This window comes from Malaclemys terrapin, chromosome 9 (genome assembly GCF_027887155.1).
Source record: "Malaclemys terrapin pileata isolate rMalTer1 chromosome 9, rMalTer1.hap1, whole genome shotgun sequence".
In the NCBI taxonomy this organism is placed as follows: Eukaryota; Metazoa; Chordata; order Testudines; family Emydidae; genus Malaclemys; species Malaclemys terrapin.
Window position 1 is genome coordinate 49497393 of NC_071513.1, and position 19878 is coordinate 49517270.

At 44.7% G+C, this 19878-nt stretch overlaps 1 protein-coding gene across 2 annotated transcripts in view; it reads left to right on the forward strand.

Annotated features, from left to right (window-relative positions):
* The first annotated feature begins 4258 nt into the window (after positions 1 to 4258).
* Positions 4259 to 19878, forward strand: part of PPP1R7 (protein phosphatase 1 regulatory subunit 7) — a 73002-nt gene continuing 57382 nt past the window's right edge. For both annotated transcript variants that reach the window (XM_054038943.1, XM_054038942.1), the window contains exons 1-6: positions 4259 to 4342; positions 5882 to 6004; positions 13983 to 14038; positions 15121 to 15186; positions 16476 to 16606; positions 17991 to 18153. In XM_054038943.1, coding sequence (XP_053894918.1) covers positions 4297 to 4342; positions 5882 to 6004; positions 13983 to 14038; positions 15121 to 15186; positions 16476 to 16606; positions 17991 to 18153 — 585 coding nt within the window. In that variant the 5' untranslated portion in view covers positions 4259 to 4296. The remainder of the gene's footprint in view (positions 4343 to 5881; positions 6005 to 13982; positions 14039 to 15120; positions 15187 to 16475; positions 16607 to 17990; positions 18154 to 19878) is intronic.

Genomic DNA, 19878 nt, shown 5'->3' on the forward strand with positions numbered 1-19878 from the left:
GATCCCGCCTATCCATCCAAGTAGTATTAACCGCATCGCTATCCCCCCATGTCCTTTCTGCCATCCACAATCTACTACATTCCTCTCCGGTCAAAACTCTACTTAACAACTGATCTACATCCGTATAAGTAGGATTATGACTTGAAAACAATCTTTCTAAAAGTTCTGTGATCTTTCGGGGATTTTCCCCAAAGGACCCTGACAACCGTCCCCACTCTTTCAAGTCCCATTCTAGCCATCCTTTATATTCCACAATATTAGTATGTTGTAACTGGCCATTATTGTCCACAAAAGGTTGGTCGTGCACCTGTAAAGGCATTTCTCTACTTACACCTTTATCACTCACAAAAGGTTTGGCAGAGGCAGCCTCTGGGCTATCCTCAGGGAAGGGGTATGCAACCTGCTGCATCTGCTTGATCTTTTGCCTAGTAATTACTCCTCCCGAGGTGTGCCCTTCCATTTCCCCCTTATCCCTCTGCAGAGATTCCGATCTGGAGTCCTGCAGATTCCCCTCTGCGCCCTGGAGAGAGTCCCCCTGCGGAGGAATAGGGGCAGGTGCAGTGGGGACCAACTGACGAGTCAAAACACGCCGTGGTTTACACCCTTCATCGAAATAACATGGAGGGGGTTCACTCTCGGGAGAATACCTGACTGCCATAATTTTTAAAGATTTCCACAGCTCTGCTGCTGTGTCCCAACAAAACCAGTAACATAACTGTCCCGGATGGTCTTTTTCGATCTGGCTCCTTACTCCTCTTAAGGCAGCCTGTTCGAAAGAGCCATACGAAGGCCACCTCATCTCCGGGTCGGCCAATACCGCGGTATACCCAGTCCAATTCCTTACACACAGTGTGTACAACTTCCTCCTAGACATTCCTGTCTGTACTGGGAGTTTCCCTTCATTCCATAACTTATTTACAATCCCCAACGGACTCTCAAGAGGCACGCTAGTCCCTTGACCCATGGTGTCTGACAGGAGCCCTCCAACTGGCATTTATCCTGCTGTCCAGTACACGACCCCTCAATATTGAATTGGCTGGGAGAAATCTCCCGTGGCGCCTGCCAATTCGTATATGAGTGGTCTGACCACTGGACAGAGGCACCGCACCAGAAGGAAATCCCGGACGAGCCCCCAAATTGTTAGGTAAAAAGCAAGTCCTTACTCACCTCTCCAGCACCTGAGTTCGTGCGGAGTTGGTATGGGGCTCACAATCTGTCAGAGACCAGACACCAATTCGTTGATCAACGGGCTCACACTATCCTTAGCTTGAAAGGCTTCAGAGGTAAGTGTGGCAAGTTTATTAGGGGTGAGCATCAATATTTATACACAGAAGTAAACAAAGTGATTAACAGATCATAATGGTCATGCATAATCAATCAAGATTCTACAGGATAAAACATGTTAAAATGTAAATTAAGTAGAGAAAAGGGGAGATGGCTACTTAAGGGGAGGGGGGTGTCATGAGTAGTTCGCAGGTCAGAGCTTTGATTAAAAGTTCAGACAGAGACATCAAGTCTGGGTTAAGTTTAAGCTCATCAAAAGTTCAGACTCAACAATGATACCGGGAAACTGGAGTGTCTAAGGGAATTTGCTTGTATGACTTCTGGATAGCCAGTGGGGTAAAACCAAAGTCTTCTCTGTTTGGCTGGTTTGGTTTGGAACTCCAGCTTTGGGCTGTAACTGCCCTGCTCTAAGAAATTTGTCCTGAATTGATACTCTCAGTTGTGTCCCGCCAGAAGCAGCATCATTACAAGGGGATGGAGCTACCCCATCCCAGTGTCACACTCGGGGGAGAGGGGCAGAGTTACCCCATCCCAGTGTCACACTCAGGGGGGACAGCTACCTCATCCCAGTGTCACACTCGGGGTGGGGGGCAGAGCTACCTCATCCCAGTGTCACACTCAGGGGAGGCAGCTACCTCATCCCAGTGTCACACTCGGGGTGGGGAGACAGAGCTACCCCATCCCTATATCACACTCAGGGGGGCAGAGGTACTCCATCCCAGTATCACACTCAGGGGGGGCAGCTAACTCATCCCAGTGTCACACTTGGTGAGCGGCAGAGCTACCCCATCCCAGTGTCACACTCAGGGGGGACAGCTACCTCATCCCAGTGTCACACTCGGGGTGGGGGGCAGAGCTACCTCATCCCAGTGTCACACTCAGGGGGGGCAGCTACCTCATCCCAGTGTCACACTCAGTGGGGCAGAACTACCCCATCTCAGTGTCACATTGGGGGAGGGCAGAGCTCCTCCCCAGCCCTCTGGGAATTCCTGTTGGAATTATCTATCACAGGGATGGATCTCCAGGCTGCATTTACACTCTCCTCTCCATGCCCATCCACTCTTTAAGGAGGTGGAACTCAGAGGTTTCAGCATCCGTTTTTCAACCTGACTATTACAATCTTCCTAGCTATTGAGCCTCATGTTACGGTAGTGACCTCAATGGAGGAGCAGGCACTCAGCAGAACCCTCAGGGCTATTGCGTCTTCAGCAGAGTTTAGGCTTTTATGAATGTGTCATATTAGCTATCTTTCACTGTTGTTAACAGTATTGGGTCCTACACCTGCCTATCACAACATGTGGTATACCTCATCCAGTGCATCAACTGTCCCCACAACAACTATCAGGATGAAATCAGACAATCATTAGGCTCTCAGACTCACACATAAAACTTATAAAAGACAAAATCACTCTATCACTCGTGGGCGAACACTTCTCCACAAAGTGATCACTCCATAGCTGACTTCTCAGTCCTTGTCCTCAAAAGAAAGTTGAGCCTGGGAACTTGAATTCATAACTGCTAAACATTAAAAATCATGGACTTAACAGAGACAATGATTTTAAGGCTCATTACAACAATTTGTAACACACCCTGCTGCCCACTATCTCTCAATTGCCCTAGAACTGCAGAGGTATTAATTGTCCACTTAGTTCTAAGCAGTATCCTATATGTATCCTACCCTTGTGTTTAACAATCTGTTTCACATTGTGTTTGGTCTCCATCCCCCCCTCTACATAGAATAAATTCAGATTTGGGTAATTTGCACATGCTGTTACCACAGTAGCATACATGTAGAAGTGCACTTGTGGAATTATTAAAATTTGGGTAATATCAAATTACACCTCTACCCCGATACAACGCTGTCCTCAGGAGCCAAAAAAATCTTACCGTGTTATAGGTGAAATCATGTGATATCGAACTTGCTTTGATCCGCAGGAGTGCGCAGCCCCGTCCCCCCAGAGCACTGCTTTACCGCGTTATATCCGAATTCGTGTTATTTCGGGTCGCGTTATATTGGGGTAGAGGTGTATATAGATAGAAAATCAGCCGGTATAAGGAGATTTGGGAGGTTTGAGAGCCTGGGAGGGAGGGGGAGACTCCAAGTGGCCGCGGCGCGGGCGCCGCTTCTCCCCCTCCCTCCCAGGCTCTCAAGCCTGGGACGGAGGGGGAGCAGCAGCGCGCGAAACGGCCGCTCGGGATCTCCCCCTCCCTCCCAGGTTTGAGAGCCTGGGAGGGAGGGCGAGTAGCGGCGCGCGAATCAGCTGTTTCGCACGCTGTGGCAGCAGCAGTGGAGGTGAGCTAGGGCAGCCAGGGCACATTTTTAGGGGCGGCATCTGGCGCCGGCCATGCCGCCCCTAAAAATGTGCAGCCCCAAGCACCAGCTTGTTTTGCTGGTGCCTAGAGCCGGCCCTGCTTATAGATGTGTAGTAAAGCAGCATCAAGATTTAAATACATTTACTTGTTGCCTAACAACCATCAGATATGCACCGTAGAGTAAAATAAAACAAAACATTAAAATCAGAAATAGAGATCAATTAGCCCACTAGGTCAAAGAAAAAGAGAAAAGCAAACCATTTGACCTGAGGCAAAGGACCACTGATCAACGTGAAAAGTAGAGCGTTGCACAAGATGTAAATTGATGCACCATTTAGCCTCAACATTTTTCTTGTCAAATTCTTTTGATCTCTTTTTAATATGCCAAATGGCAGAAGAAGCAGCCGCCGGAACCCTGCAGCAGTGCTAGCGCTGAGGCTGCTGCTGCCGACAACGAAGCAGCGTGGGTGGGCACCATCCCCACCTCTCAGCTCGTTTGTCAGGGCCTCCCGAATCTAGCCAGCGGAGAACTACATCTCCCATGAGGCTGCGGATACTACACGCATGCGCCTGGGGTCCTACGAGGCCTCTGCAAAACAGCAGCTGAGCTGATTGGCGGAAATCCTTGCCCCACTCAGACCGCTGATTGGTTGTGTCCGTTGCTGCGACTGGGAGTGGGTGGGGGGCAGGAAAAGCGACATGGCGGCGGAGAGAGGAGAAGGGCCGCTGCAGGAGATGATGGAGGGTGAGAGCCCGGCCGTGTCTGGGGGTGCCGAGCCCCTACTCCCCTCCCAGGTCTCGCCCGTTCGCTTGCTCGCAGCAGCCGGGGGCGAGACGGGGCTGGGCCCCCGGGGCAGCCGGCGAAGGAGGGCGAGTGCTGGGGGCCGATGGGGGAGCCCATGGGGCGAGCGCGGCCGGGCGGGAAGGAGGCAGCTGATGGCGGGGGGCTCGGGCCGGCCCTGTGCAGCGGCGTGACCGTGCCTGAGGTGATAGCCCAGGCTGGGAATGGCGGGGGGAACCGGGGTCTGGGGCGATGCTCGGGACATCAGGCCAGTTTCCCTGCCGGGTGCGGTCGGGCTGGGCTTGAGTCTCGGGGCCCGAAGCGGAGTGACCCGGGCTGGGCAGGGAGGGGGGTAGCAGGGTTGGGCCTGCGGGGACGGCTGGCTGGAGGGGCAGGGTCTGCCGGGGGTGATGGTGCCCGGAGAGCGGAGGGCTTGTTGCTGGGGTGCTGGCAGCGGGGGGCAGGTGGGGCCAGGCCAAGCTTTGGACTGGCAAGAGGGGAACGGCTGGGGTGCCGAAGGGGAGAGCGATTCCGAAGCAGGTTTGAGGGATGGGGTTTGAAGAAGTACTTTGTGTTAGTTTCCTACTGGGAGTAGTTAGAGCTAAATTTGTTAAGGATTTTGGGATCCTGCACTTGCGGACTGGAGATGAGCATAGTGTAGTGGTTAAAATATGGGATTTGCAAGGGAACTGGGTCCTATTCCACCTCTGGATCTGGGTGTTCTTGGTGAAGTTGCTTGACCTTTTTGTGAATCACCTAAGCTATTAGTAAAATGGGGAGTGTTGTGAGGCTAATTAATCACTGTACAGTGTCTTTTGATAATCAAATTAAAGGTGCTATAGAAATACAGCTTATTTGTAATCATGACTGAATCATCTTTCCCGTACTCCCCTCCCCCCCGCATGGGATAATATCATATTTAAGGTCATTCACAGTCACATAAAGTTCTGTCCAAACCTTTGAGCAAGATGAATCTCAGTGCTCAAGAGGCCTTTGCTCTACACTGAATTGAAGAAGGCATGTAATGAAATTATGAACTGATCTCATGAGTTGTTGCTGGGGCGATGAGGTGGCCTTGTCGGTTGCAACAGGGAATAGTTGGTCTGCAGGCATTTTTGAAACCTTTACCACTATAGTACCTGGCATCGGTGATATTGGTCTGTAAAATATCAGCATTGTAAATGATCTTTAAATGTCACAGTTCTAATTCCATCACCTTAATCTTTGGATTTGCACTCCATTGATCTAAGAAATTTCCTTTTTCCTCCAGTCTTCTTCCCAGATTGTTGGTTTAGGAAGATGTGAAGGGAGGAAAAAGTGCTTCAAAAATCAAAGTAAAAACAAGGGGTAAGAGGACTTTTATTTAAGACTAAACCTTTAATTTAGTAAACTTAGGCTCTCTACTAACCTCATAGTGGATTACATGACTCTTGGTTATTGTACCTGCTTACTGCTGCGGTTTTCTGAAATTAGCCTAACCCTGCTGTTATGTATCTTGCTCAGTTGACAGGCGGGTAGAGTCAGAAGAGTCAGGAGATGATGAAGGGAAGAAGCAAGCAGGTTGCATAGTAACAGACCTCAGTCAGCAGAGCCTGAGAGATGAGCAGAATGGGGAGAACTTAACAGGTACCTAATCGAGACTAATCGTCATTTTAAGGATGGACTTTTAATGCCATGTGTAATAAAATGTTTGTACCATTCCCAATTTTGCAGTTACTCTGATCATGTATTATATTTTAGTTAATTAATTACATCTGCCCTATGGATCTATATTTTGAGATTCACTTTAATTCTGGTCCTTTGTAGTATCTTTGTTTTTATTTATCTGCAAACATATTTGACTTTAAAAGAAATCTTCAAAGAGTTTATAGTATCAAAGAGAATAGGATTTTTCTGATGTACTTCATTATTACTTTTTACTGTGGAGAGGTTGTAGGCATTGTTCATTTTAAAGTCCTATTTTTGCTCCTCTCTTTAATCCTCTTAGCTCAAAACTAGCACCATTATTATTTATTATTATTTGTAATAGTGCTTAGAGGCTTTAGTTGTCCCGATGGGCCTGCAGGAGAGTAGGTCTTCTTTAGCAGTCCACTTAAGATCTGTCAAAGCAGATCCCTTTATGCAGATCTCATATGCCAACATCATTTAAACTTTTGGGACTTACTTTTTTTTAAAAGAAAGGAGGGAAATTCTCCAATAAAAACTTTGTCAAGAAAGAGTTAGAGTCTGAAGTGTTTCAGTGAGGTCCAGATAATATTTAGAAACACAGTTACACTTTTTTTGGTAGAAATTCTACACATGCTTTTCTAAAAAGTAGGGGTTCCAGCCAGTTTTCCATTGCCATATAAGACTTCCTCTCTGACTAACACATCACTAGTTATAGAGACCACCCAATTTTAATATTACCCCTTAAAATTTGCAAAGGTATACTCAGATCAAAATAGCAAATTACTAGGAAAATGTACTCCATATGGCTAAATGCAGTGCCTTGCATGGTGTCAAGTATCAAAGGGGTAGCCGTGTTAGTCTGGATCTGTAAAAGCAGCAGAGTCCTGTGGCACCTAATAGACTAACAAACATATAGGAGCATGAGCTTTCGTGGGTGAATACCACTACAGGCATCCGAAGAAGTGGGTATTCACCCATGAAAGCTCATGCTCCTATATGTTTGTTAGTCTGTAAGGTGCCACAGGACTCTGCTGCTTTTACAGATCCAGACTAACACGGCTATCCCTTTGATACTAGGAAAGTTTAAAATCCTATGACCCATTCAAGGATCCATTCCAATATACTATAACTCTGCATTACTTGCTGTAAAAAGTACATATGGGAACTGCTGTACAATTTACATAAATCTTCAGCACCTTATTAATTAGGGCTTTTGTTTTTAGGGGTTTATTAATTATTTGCAGGGTTTTTTTAGCGATCTTTGAGTTTTATGTATGTCCAAAAATTGGAGGGTTTGGGGGCTTTTTCTTTGTATATCTGTACTGTTACATATATTATACATTATTAATTACAGTAGGACATACTGTAATGCAGGGGTAGGCAATAGACGGACTGCAGTCCAAATCCAGGCGGCCAGATGCTTTACAGTGGACCATCGGGGCAGAGGCAACGCATGGTGGGGCTGGCGGGGTCATGTACCCCCCCCAGATTGTTCCGGATGCCCCTGGAGGGTATGCCCAGAAGCGAGGAGACAACACTCCCCCTGGCAGCTGCACTCTCCCTGTGGTGGTGCAGTGCAGGTAGGGAGCAGAGGAGCTGGCTGAACTCCTCCCTTCCTGCCCACATGGAGCTGTTTCTCCTTGCCTGCTGCTGGAGTTTCAGCGCTGCTGCCTGCTTTGCAGACCATCTGCAGGTGAGAGGCAATGCAGCCCCATGGGTGGACCTAGGGGGGCGGAGCTTAGCCAGCCGCCATGCACCCCCCACCCTCGCCCCCCGCACTGCATGGACACACATGGAGAGTCCTGCTGCCAGGGAAGTATTGCCTTCTTGCTTTTGGGTGTCTTGAGAAATGGGGGGGGGGGCGGTACGTGACCCCCCAGAACCTTTCATTTGTGCCCCCCTCCACTAGCCACAGCTACATATTGCCTCTGTGTGCAAGCTGAAGCTGAGCTAGAGCCAAGCGGAGCCATACTTGTGCTCCAAATAGTCCCGGAAGCCCCCGTCTCGTGCCCCCTGCTCCCAAACAGTTCCTGGAGTCCCCATCCTTGCCTTTTGCCCCCTGACCCTGAGTGGTCTCTGGAGCCTCCACCATGGCCTTATGTCCTCCCCAGTCCCCGGAGCCCTCTCCAGCTCCTCCCCTGCTCCGAGTCCCCCACCCAACCAGTCTCTTTCCCTCCCCAATCCGCCTCCAGTCACCTGCTTCCACCACATCCCGGCTTCCCCCCATCTCACCAGGGCTGCTATCTGGAGTCTCCTTGGGTCCTCCCACTTAGGGTGACCAGATAGAAAGTGTGAAAAATCAGGACAGTGGGTGGGGGGTAATAAGTACCTATATAAGTAAAAGCCCCGAATATCAGGACTGTCCCTATAAAATTGGGACATCTGGTCACCCTACTCCCACTATCCGGAGCCTCCTTCCTGGCCCTCTGCTATCCCAGCCCCAAAAAGGCATTGCACCACTAGCGAGATTATAGTCCAACAGCTTCACCTCCTGGCTCCAAGCTCAAAAGTACTCACGCATAGTCACACACTGCTTTGCTGCCCAGATCCCAGTCCATAACCATTCCTCTTACCCTCTGCCCCATCTCTGGTACTTGGCTCAGTTCGGGGCACAGAGGAACGTGGGAGTGGCAATGCCAGGTGGCCCAGGCCAGCCCCTTGCTTCCTGTTTTCAGTTTAGGGAAATAAGGTCACCTTATTCTCCTGGCAGAGCAGGCAGGGAGCTGGCAAGCAATCAAGGAGGTTGGGTGGGGGCAATCAGAGGGTTAGGGGAGAGTAGCTAGGTGGCCGTCTGGACCTTGACCAAGAAATTTGGATCTTGATAAAAAATAATTGACTATCCCTGCTGTAATACTTGCAACACTTGAGTGCTTGTTAAAAATCATACCCCTATAGTCCACATGTAGACAAACCTGTAGATATAAGTAACCATTTCCAGTGTATTTCTGGTTTTAATTGGATAAACACTGATTTTTTTTTGTAGCATCGGGAGTGGTTTATCAGTATTTATTGGTTAAAACCATAAATCAGAAGCCCTACTTTTATAATCGACATATTTGATAATGCCAAACAGATCAATCTTTCATAAAATTCTTCTCTACCAACACAGTACATTATGATTGTATATAGAACTGACATAGCTTAATTGTACCCTGCGACTAGATTTTATGTGTTTGTTTCTTTGGACATCTTTATTACACAGTTAATAAACAGTATATATCAAACAGCATATTTCCATTGCAGAGCAATGGAGACAAAGTTTAGATTGGCTGGACAGTATAAATTGGGAGCTTATTTAATGTTTCCATCTAGATTTAATCTTTCCGCCCAAAGCTATCAGTTAAAAAATAAAAATACCTATTATCTGCCTTGGCTGAAATGTTTATAGTTAAATCCAGCCAACCAGTTTGAATTACACAACTGAAAGGTAAACTTAAACATGGATAGCTCAAACAGCTGAGATTTCCAATTTCAGATGCAATCAGTTCTCTAAGGAATAGCGTATGTGTTTTGAAATAACATAGTTACAGTAATCTAATATTTTTTCATGCATTTGAAGTTAAAGAAAAGTGCAGTTATGCTTGTAATTACAAGTGTCTGTGGTATTATGGACTTAAATAAACCAGTAGTTTTGTAATTTGGAACTCAGTCTTATAGAAAAAAACTACATATGGACTCGTAGAGTTTTGTACCTTGCAATCAGTGAAGTTGCACAAAAACTCAGTTGTGTTGGAGGTTTTTTTATTTTTTCCTCAGAAAACAGTTTATATATATATATATATATATATATATATATATATATATATATATATATATATATATATAAAAATTGTGCTAAACCAATATTAACATATTTTAATACACGAGTTTAAGTGCAGTTCTACTCTTAACCCTATACTGGATTTTTACAGTCATTGCTATGTGTTTGATGCTTGTTAGTGATGCTATATCACTTTTACTCAGTTTACAAGTAAAAACCTGTTGTTTTTCTATCTAGTGTTTTGATTCTGAAAATCAAGCAGGGTTCTTTCTGGCTCCAGTTCCACCACAGATATCAAAAGATTCTGCAATCAGAACATAATAGTTCTGATGATAAAGCAGGAGCCAGTATTGGATATAAAGTGCTAACAGGAGTAAAGAGCAATAAAAACTTATTTTTGTTAGGGAAATAAGAAGATTACAGACAGACTACCAATAGGAAGTAGATCTGTTAGTACTGTTTTTATTACTTACTTTGCAGAGTCGAAATACATTTTAAGGTTCCTATAACAATGTTATGTCACCTGTGTTGCGCACATATAGATCTGTCTGATGAGACTATTAAATGTGTAATCCATCTTAATATGTAGGATATAGAAGGGAGGGTGGGGGAAGAGTCAGCATTGCCATGTAAATCTTAACTATTTTACATTTCCTGACTTTTGTATATTTGGTTTTAAATTGCATATCTGTAGGTTGTTATACTTGATATATATTCACACATGTGTATTTCATAGTTGTCATCATCACTATTTATATTTATTTGGCATCTTAGGACTTCTCATGTGCTGTCTGCCTGGACTATTTAAAAAATACCAACCCTGTTAGAAGAGTGTCCAATAAATAAATAAATAAATCCACGATCTGTCTTTATTTATAATTTTAGCTGCCACAAATAGAAAAGGGAAAAGTCCCCCAACTTCTCCAGTGGTACAGTGGTTCTTCCAGCCCACTCGGTCTCTCTAAACCCATGGAAAAGTAGGTCGTGTGCAGCTTCTTTGCTGTAACTACAACGGGGATGAATGTGTGTGGGCGAGGAGAGTAGAAGGAGGAGGGAATGAGAGGGTTTCTTGCTGTCTCCTTTAAAAAACTACTCTTGAAACATTTGAGCTGGCTTATTTATGTATTGATAACTCTTGCTCTGACTCTAAAGCTGGATTGCTTTAAATAGCATGACTTAAAGTAACTAAGGCAACCCAGCTTTGCAAGCAGATAGATACAGAACATACAGGAATATGTTTAACATATTAAACATTGTGTTTAATGTGACATGTTAATCCCAAATCTAAGTAAGATTTAGGAATTCTAAAGATTGTCTCTAACGTGCCATAAACCAGCAGTTCTCAACCGGGGGTCTGTGACCCCCTAGTGGTCCGTGAGCCCTTTCAGGGGGGCCGCAGAGCCCCACGGCTGAAACCCAGTGCCCCAAGCCCCAGTGCTGAAACCTGGAGTGTCGCGGGGCTGAAGCTGGCGTCCCCCTTTCCCCCCCCCACCTCCCCAAGCCAGGAGCATCGCGGGGCTGAAGCCAGCACCCTCCTACACTCCCCCAACCCGGGAATGTCACAGAGCTGAAGCCAGCGCCCCCTCTCCCCCCCTCCCCCAAAGCCGGAAGCGTCGAAGGGCTGAAGCTGGCACCCCCCCACAGCTCCCCTCAAGCTGGGAGTGGCGCGGGGGTGAAGCCAGTGTCACCCCCAAGCCAGGAGTGGTGCGGGGCTGAAGCCAGTGTTCCCTTCTTCCCCTCCCCGCCCCCCCAAGCTGGGCACAGGGCTGATGCCAGCACCCCCGCCTTCAAGCCCCCCAAGCCAGGAGCAGCACTGGGAGCCCGCCCCACCTGTACACAGCCCTAGCTACCTCCTGCCTGCACCCTAAGCTACTTCCCTGCCTGCACACAGCCGCAGCTACCCCCTCCCTGCATCCTGAGCGATTTTCAAACTTTTTGAATTGAATCCCCCTCTTTGAGTTATATTTTTTTTTATTGCATCCCCCCATAGCCCAGACAGGCTGAGTGGCCTCCTGAGTGAGTTGGGGTGGACGTAGTGCTCCCTCCCTGGACCGTGCTTTGCAAACCTGGCTTGAGCCCCACCATCTCTTGCCCTTGCCCCTCCCCCCCCCCCCCCCAAAAAAAAAAATAGAAGTAAAACTATGCCTATGCCCAAGGGTTCCCCCACACACCCTGGCTCAGAGGCCCACACTTCTCTTCTCTCCCCCCCCCCCATGTTTTATTAGCATGTTGAGAGGGGCCTCAACGAGAGAAAGGTTGAGAACCCCTGCCATAAAATAAATGCTAGTGTGATGACAAGTTTTATTGGCACTTGTTTGGGATAACATGAATTATGTATGAGTAGCAAAATCAGGTGGGCAGCCATGTTCTTCCCAATGAAATCTTTATTTATACTCATGGTGTTAGCATAGCATATACAAGTATGTAGAGTGTTCTGGGAAGGGCAGACTTTGTCATTTAGAGGTTCCATTACCTTATTGATTTAAGCACAAGACTGGGAGTCAGATGTGGTTTCCATTCCTGGCTCTGATACAGAATTTGCGTGTGACCTTGGATAAACCATCTAACCTGTCTGTGGCTTATTTTACCCCATGTCAAATGGTGACAGTACAGGGGTTTTTTGGGTTTTTTTATTAATGTCTGTTTAGTGCACTTATGTCGAGCCTTCCAATCAGGGCTCGCCAGTTAAAGTAATATTGTATTAACTCATTGCCACCAAAGAAAGTACATGTGAACGGTCAGTACTTAGAACTTAGAACGGTTCCCAAACCACAAGCTTGTTTCACATCAGATGGCTACAAGTTGTGGTCACTGCTAATTTATGCTGTATTCAAATTAGAAAGATAGAGGTCAAAGGCTCCATATCACGCATCAATTCCCCTTAGTCAATCAGTCCTCCCATCCTGAATTGATGAAATAGGGGCAATAGTAGAAGTAAAGCAGGCAACGTATATTACAGAATTTGAGAATATTAACAAATCTGTCTGCTAGACTCTATTGAGTTTTAATTCTGTACCATGAATCCCTTCAGTGCTGGAGTGTGTGTCAGGTACATCTAAGAAATGCACTTGTCCAGTGTAGTTGGATATTAGTAATTTGAATGGATGCTTGATTGAACCAAAATACAAATAGGATCAGGTATTACTGAAGGGGCTAATGGAGTGAGATCCCATAAAGCGATACAAGGATTAATCCAAAGTCTGTGTGCTCAGCAGTAGTTAATTCCTGTAGGTTTCCTTAAGCATAAGGGGACCATAGGTTTGAAATGTAACCTGTTCGTATGTTCTATATCTGTCTTTTGAAATCTTATACTGAAATTGATACACCCAGTCCACCCTCTTCACCAAATGGGAAACAGACATGAATTATTCAATATGAATCTCTCCACTAAATACCCTCTAATGTTGTGCTAGAAGTACATGAAAATACTGGGCTGTGTTCCAGAGATGTAAAAGCATTTCCCAGAACAACATACCCAGCATAACAAATGCTGCATTCTAAAATATTGGTGTGCTCATTTAAATAAAAAGGAAAAACCATTCAAGAAGGCATGCAAACCAGTAACATATGCTTTCAGTATTCCAATAAGGGTGGAATTCTTCAGGTAGTTGAACATGCAGGTCAATGTGTTTCTACCAGACAACCTGTGTGCGCTAGTTTTTCCCCTGGGAACATTGTACTGAGTTATCTGAGGAGAGCAGTTATTTCAGCAACTGTGACTGTTCACAAGGGAAAATGGAGAATGTGCAGGAGTAAATGAGCTAAATGTCAGGGTAGCTGAAAAATCAACAGTCCTGCTAAAACCTGGCATCCTGGTATTAGTCACTGCTTCAGCCAGAAACCCCTATCATACCTGGGTGTTGAGCCAGCAGCATTTACCAGCTTTACTAGAGCTAGGCTGGAGAATTATAATTATTTTCTGCACTATGCATCAAAGTACGAAATTCTGTTGTTAGTGACGTTTGTATTCTCAACTAGATGGACAGTGTTGACATTCATGTAGCTGCAGCTTCTGTCCAGTGCAGCAACGACTCAAAGCAGTATATTTCTCACCTTCCTAGATTGCCTAAAGAGCATTCACTCCCGCACCTCCCAGCCCAGTGGAGAAGCACTGCAGCCTTTCCATCAGTTGATGTATAACGTGAGTTTATACTGTATGTTCTCATTCTGCTGCAGGAGAAGCAGAGACACCAGTCGATATGGAGACAATTAACCTGGACCCGGAAGCTGAGGTAATGCTGGTTGCATTCATATTGGACTTATTTAAAGAAGGAAAGGTAGGCAAAGGATGACTAGTTATGTGAGAAAGTATTTGAATCTTGAACAAGAGGAATAATTCTTCCGGAAGTGTTGGCTGTCCAGATCTCCCCAAAATTGAATTTGAGTTTTACAATCAGAAGCAAAGATGTACTTTTTAAATCAATAGCTTGGATTTTTTTGTAACAACTTGGGATATTAGGACAAGCGTGGAGTCATTTTAAAGCAGAGACAGTATAAACATCAAGCAACAGGTTGTAAGCATTTGTTAGACTGTCTTTAAAGATCTCCTTGCTGTTGCAAAACTTTATTCTGTCAGGACACATAGGAAGTTACCCACTCAGCCTGTCAGATAAATGAATTGTGAGAGACTGTTTACAGAGAAATTTGCTGAACTTTGGAAGGTGTTGTATTTACATTTTGTTTGTATGTTTCTCTGGCAAAAACTGAAGAGCAGGGGCTAGGCAGCACAGATGGTAAATGTATTAGCTGTTCACCTATTCACATCTGAAGTCACAAAACCACCAAATAATTAGACACAGTTGGCAATCTCTGCCAGCAGAGGCCCAGGACAGGAATTAGCAAAGGATGCTCTAGTTAGGATTGAGGTAACACTAGAAAGGTATGTATGGGAATCCTGTGCAGTACCTAGCTTTAGCCAATAGAATTAGCACTTTATCTTCATAAGATCAAAACTCATCCAAAAAACTTCCCTTCTGTTAAATGAACCAAACACATGCAGGTTGCTATAATCACTAAAATATTCTCTAGTTCAGACTTTTTCAGCTGTAGGCAGACATGCCATCTTGGGCAACAAACCCAAGCTCCCCCCCCTACTTAATGGTGCACAGCTGCCTGCAAGACCAGAGTTTTGCAAGCTTTTTAAGAAGAAGGGGTCATACTGAGGTCTATATATTCTATGAACCTACAGTCTCCCTTTCAACGCAAGGCACAAGCAGCATTTGCACTCTGGACTTGGAAGACATTATCATGAAATAAACCTTCAACCCTAAACAGCCAGCGGATGAGTCAGAGTCTTTTCTCTTTTCTCTTTCAGGATGTTGACCTGAATCATTTCCGAATTGGAAAGATCGAGGGATTTGAAGTGCTCAAGAAAGTGAAGGTGAGACTCAGAAGGAATGGTGAGCATCCAGGTACAAGCAACTCTAGGAGCTGCGAATCTTATGTCATTTATCTGTAAGTCAGCCAGTATGATGAGTCTTTCTTGAGCTGGGAACCAGCAGAGATTCTAATGAGCAATAACCTTTTAAGATGTGTGGCTATGAAGAATGTACCTGCCTCTCTGCCAAGCAGTAGCAGATGTCAGGGTCTTGTAAGTCTGCTTCCCAGTGGAGGAGAAATCAGTGACGTGGAATCTAGGTTTATTCAAAGTGTAACTTGCTTTATTTACACCTACACACCATCCTGGAACAGAGGTGCAGGCAACTCCCTTCTTTCAGGAATCTCAGCTCAACACAAACTCTGCTTCAAGATTTGACACTGAGGCAGAGAGCAATCTCTCCTGCTGCTGCCACAACTCCCTCTCTTCCCAAAGCTGCCTCTACACAGAAACTTGCACAACCAAAACCTAACACCACTACAAGCATTTCTTCCAAGACTAAAAATTTGCTTGCACGCTATCAACTTGGAAGACTTTTAACAGTGTGACCTGGTGACATCTGCCATAACAATAACTTTTGAGGGCTTTCTGAAAATCACTGTTGTGCATTTTGAGACTATAGTACACTCTATGATAGGCTGAAACATAAAATATGCCTTTGTTGAGAGACTAGTCAGTTGGAAGTAAGTTCTTTGGTCTTTGGACCAGCAAACTGTGATGCTAAACCCTAATTTGAAGTGTAACTAGTTCCAGCAGGACAGCTATTAACAAAACTAGAGAAGCAAAATTCTGTAGAAAAACGTATTGATTATTGCTTTTTTCAGCATTGCAAGGATTCTTCCTGTGTGATGGTCCATTCTTTCAGCTAGAATGGCCTGTCCTTACATGGCAAGTCTGTGGCATAGCAGAATCCTTTCAACAAGATAATGGGAACGAGGTCCCTCCCTGCTTCTAGAACATGACTCCCTTTGGGCTGAAACCTGCAATCCTTGAAGTCCATGACTAAATTCCTATTGACTTGAATTGGGCCTTTAGTTAATGGGCTAGCCACAGCATCAGTTCCATGTGGTCCTTCCTCACCCTATACCTGGCATGGCTGTGCTTTTCTTGTCCTTAAAGAAACTGGATTGACATTTCCTTCTTCTCATGGTAATGGGAGTGAACTATAAAATGGAATCTGATGGTTACTCCAAAGAAAGGGTGCATATTGTCTTTTCAGGTGCATTTTTTTTTTCTCATGAGGTTTTTCTCACTTTGTTGTGGCTTTTTTTTAACTTATCCCCAATACTCAGACTCTGTGTCTGCGTCAGAATTTGGTTAAGTGCATCGAGAACCTGGAACAGCTGCAGACTCTCAGAGAACTGGATCTCTACGACAATCAGATTCGGAAGATTGAGAACTTAGAGGCCCTGACAGACCTTGAGTGAGTATCCAGCAAGGAGGGAATGACCAGGACTGTATGGTGATGTAGTAAATGAGGCTGCCAGTCTGCAGGCTTTCTATAAAGTGGTTGTCAAGCAAAATGTATCATTAGGCATTTAAAAAAACAAAAAAACAAACAAAAAAAAAACAAACCTTAATTACACTAGCGGCACTCTCTGCTTGTAGACTTTTCTTGTGGAGATTCACATGGGTGCTACATACACAATGTCTTGTGTTCTTCATTGGGATTTAGGTCTTGCTGTAAATTGGTTTAATTACTCTGGAGGAGATTAGGGACAATTTGTTGTTAAAACCAAAAATTAAATGTACTGTAGATGTGTGGCTGGAGTGCTGCATGGCGGCAATGGACTTCTACCCCAGAGAAGAGGAGTGTAGCCTCCCATTGTTAGGATATCTCCATTAATTTATATTTTATCTCCTAGAACTGGAAGGGACCTTGAAAGGTCATTGAGTCCAGCACCCTGCCTTCACTAGCAGGACTAAGTACTGATTTTGCCCCAGATCCCTAAGTGGCCCCCTCAAGGATTGAACTCACAACCTTGGGTTTAGCAGGCCAATGCTCAAACCACTGAGCTATCCCTCCTGTAACTAGTGTTTGCATTATAAAAGCAGCTACTGGCCATGAGTGAGATCAGAGCCCCTTTGTGTAGGGCACTGTACAAACACAGTTCCTGCCCTGAAGAGCTTCCAGTCTAACTAAGCAAGGCAGACAAAAGGTAGCAGAAAGAGAGTATTGGTATCCCCATTATACAGTGACTCGCTCAAGGTCACAGTGGATGTCTATAGCAGGGAACTGAATCCCAGTCCAGTGTCCTAACCACAAACTCATCCTTCCTCCTCCAAGCAGCTAAATTCTGTATACTGTCCTCCTGGCTAGAGGACACGAGGCCTTGCAAGAGGTGATAAATTGTTGGGGATACTGAAATTCTGCTTAGTTTAGACTTAGTGGAGGCGTTTGTGTACTAGTAGTAACTGTCTAGTGCTTAAGGGAGGTTTTGATCTGGTGCTTTTCAGAGGGAATTTCCATAGGGACATGCTGGGTTGGGAAAGGGACGTTGTAATAGCACTCTTAAAATTGGAGGCCGAAGTGCCACTGTTGGGTTGGGTTCAGATGGTGATGTAAAAGTAGTGCCAATTCTTTTTGTTTCTTCAAACCCTGTTTTAAGCATGTATTTAATTTCCTGTATGGTAAACAAATGCCATTTCTGACTCCCTATAGCTCAGTGTGCTAACAAAATGCTTGAGCTCCATAGGAAATTTGCTTTAGATCCTTTACCCCCCCACGTATGCAAGTACCCTTTCTATGGTCTCCCTTTGCTTTTGCCTTGGATTGACAAGATCTTTGTTTGCTTTGCTTATGGCAGGATCCTGGACATCTCTTTTAACTTGCTGCGACACATTGAAGGACTAGACCGGCTCACCCAGCTTAAAAAACTCTTCCTGGTCAACAATAAAATCAGCAAAATTGAGAACCTGAGCAACTTACAGCAATTACAGATGTTAGAGCTGGGATCCAATCGAATCCGGGTAGGCACGACTGCAAAATTAACATCTACTCTATGTGGTGAAAGTAGATGGGGATCCAGTAATAGCTGGCTAGATACAACTGAGACAACCAAGTCGTGTCGCATAGAAATGTGGAAGGGGCAGATAGAAGGAATGCACATATTTTTGGAGAAAAAGGGAGTACCTGTAATATCTGCTATGCAAGATCTGGAGTGGTAGGGTATGGCTTAGTCTTTTCCAAGTCCTCTTCCTTGCACACTCACTCATTTGGATGCTGACCAGTCCCGTCTCTAGAGATGAGGTCAGAAACCAGCCTAGAAAGGGAGCAGCTGCTCCTCTCTTCTGTCTTGTTCTGCATACATCTTGGAGACTGGAAAGCTCTGTTCTAGTTGAACTATCAGAGACAATCCAGCCATGCTGCTTTCCTTTGATTGGGATTTTTTACTCTGTGATTACTTTAGCTCTTATCTAGAACTGATTAGGCATAACTGAAATGGTCCATTTTATTTCTTGTGTGCTTTTGAAAATTTTACCCAGAGTTCTATTTTCAGATGTCACTTAGGAACCGCATTCTGTTGACTTAGTGTGTCAATGACTTTTTAAATTAGGATTTAGATGCGCTGTGCACTTCTGAAAATGTTATTTGCAGTGACTCACTTTGTTCCATAATGACAGTTTTCAGAGTAGCAGCCGTATTAGTCTGTATCCGCAAAAAGAACAGGAGTACTTGTGGCATCTTAGAGACTAACCAGTTTATTTGAGCATAAGCTTTCGTGGGCTACAGCTCACTTATTCGGATGCATAGAATGGAACATATATATATATATATATATACACATACAGAGAGCATGAAAAGGTGGGAGTTGTCTTACCTACTCTGAGAGGCCAATTAAGTAAGAGGAAAAAAAACTTTTGAAGTGATAATCAAGATAGCCCAGTACAGACAGTTTGATAAGAAGTGTGAAAATACTTACATGGGGAGATAGATTCAATGTTTCAATAGATTCAAACTTCTTATCAAACTGTCTGTACTGGGCTATCTTGATTATCACTTCAAAAGGTTTTTTTTCTCTTACTAATTGGCCTCTCAGAGTTGGTAAGACAACTCCCACCTTTTCATGGTGTGTGTGTGTGTGTGTGTGTTCCATTCTATGCATCCAAAGAAGTGGGCTGTAGCCCACGAAAGCTTATGCTCAAATAAATTGGTTAGTCTCTAAGGTGCCACAAGTACTCCTGTTCTTTTTGTTCCATAAAGGGACAGTGCACCCTAGGAAAAGAAGATCATGGGCATCATAAGAAAAAAGCTGATTTCTGTCCTGAAAATACTCAGGTTCTTGTAACACTGTAATCATACTGGAATAGTGCCATGAGCTTGCCAATAACTTAGGCAGTAACACTTTTGATACAAGAATCAAAGCTGTCTCCCAGGAATACAGCAGGGGAAGCCAGCCTCCCACCCAAGTCATGTGTTGGTTGTGGAGAGGGACTCAGATGTCCAATGTGTCTTCAGTTTCCTTTCACCTTTTTGGGGCAAGGCACTGTGTTCAGGTATACATGTTTTGAGTACTGAAATCTGTTAAGCTTAGATCTGTTTTTTCACTTCTGGTTTATGCTGCTTCATGCAGGTATTGCTAACCTATAGTAAGAATTAGTTATTTTACTTCACTTATAGCCTAAAATGCCTGTACATCTCCTATCCTACAACTGACTTTTTTCCTTTCTATCATTTATTTTCACCCATGTGGT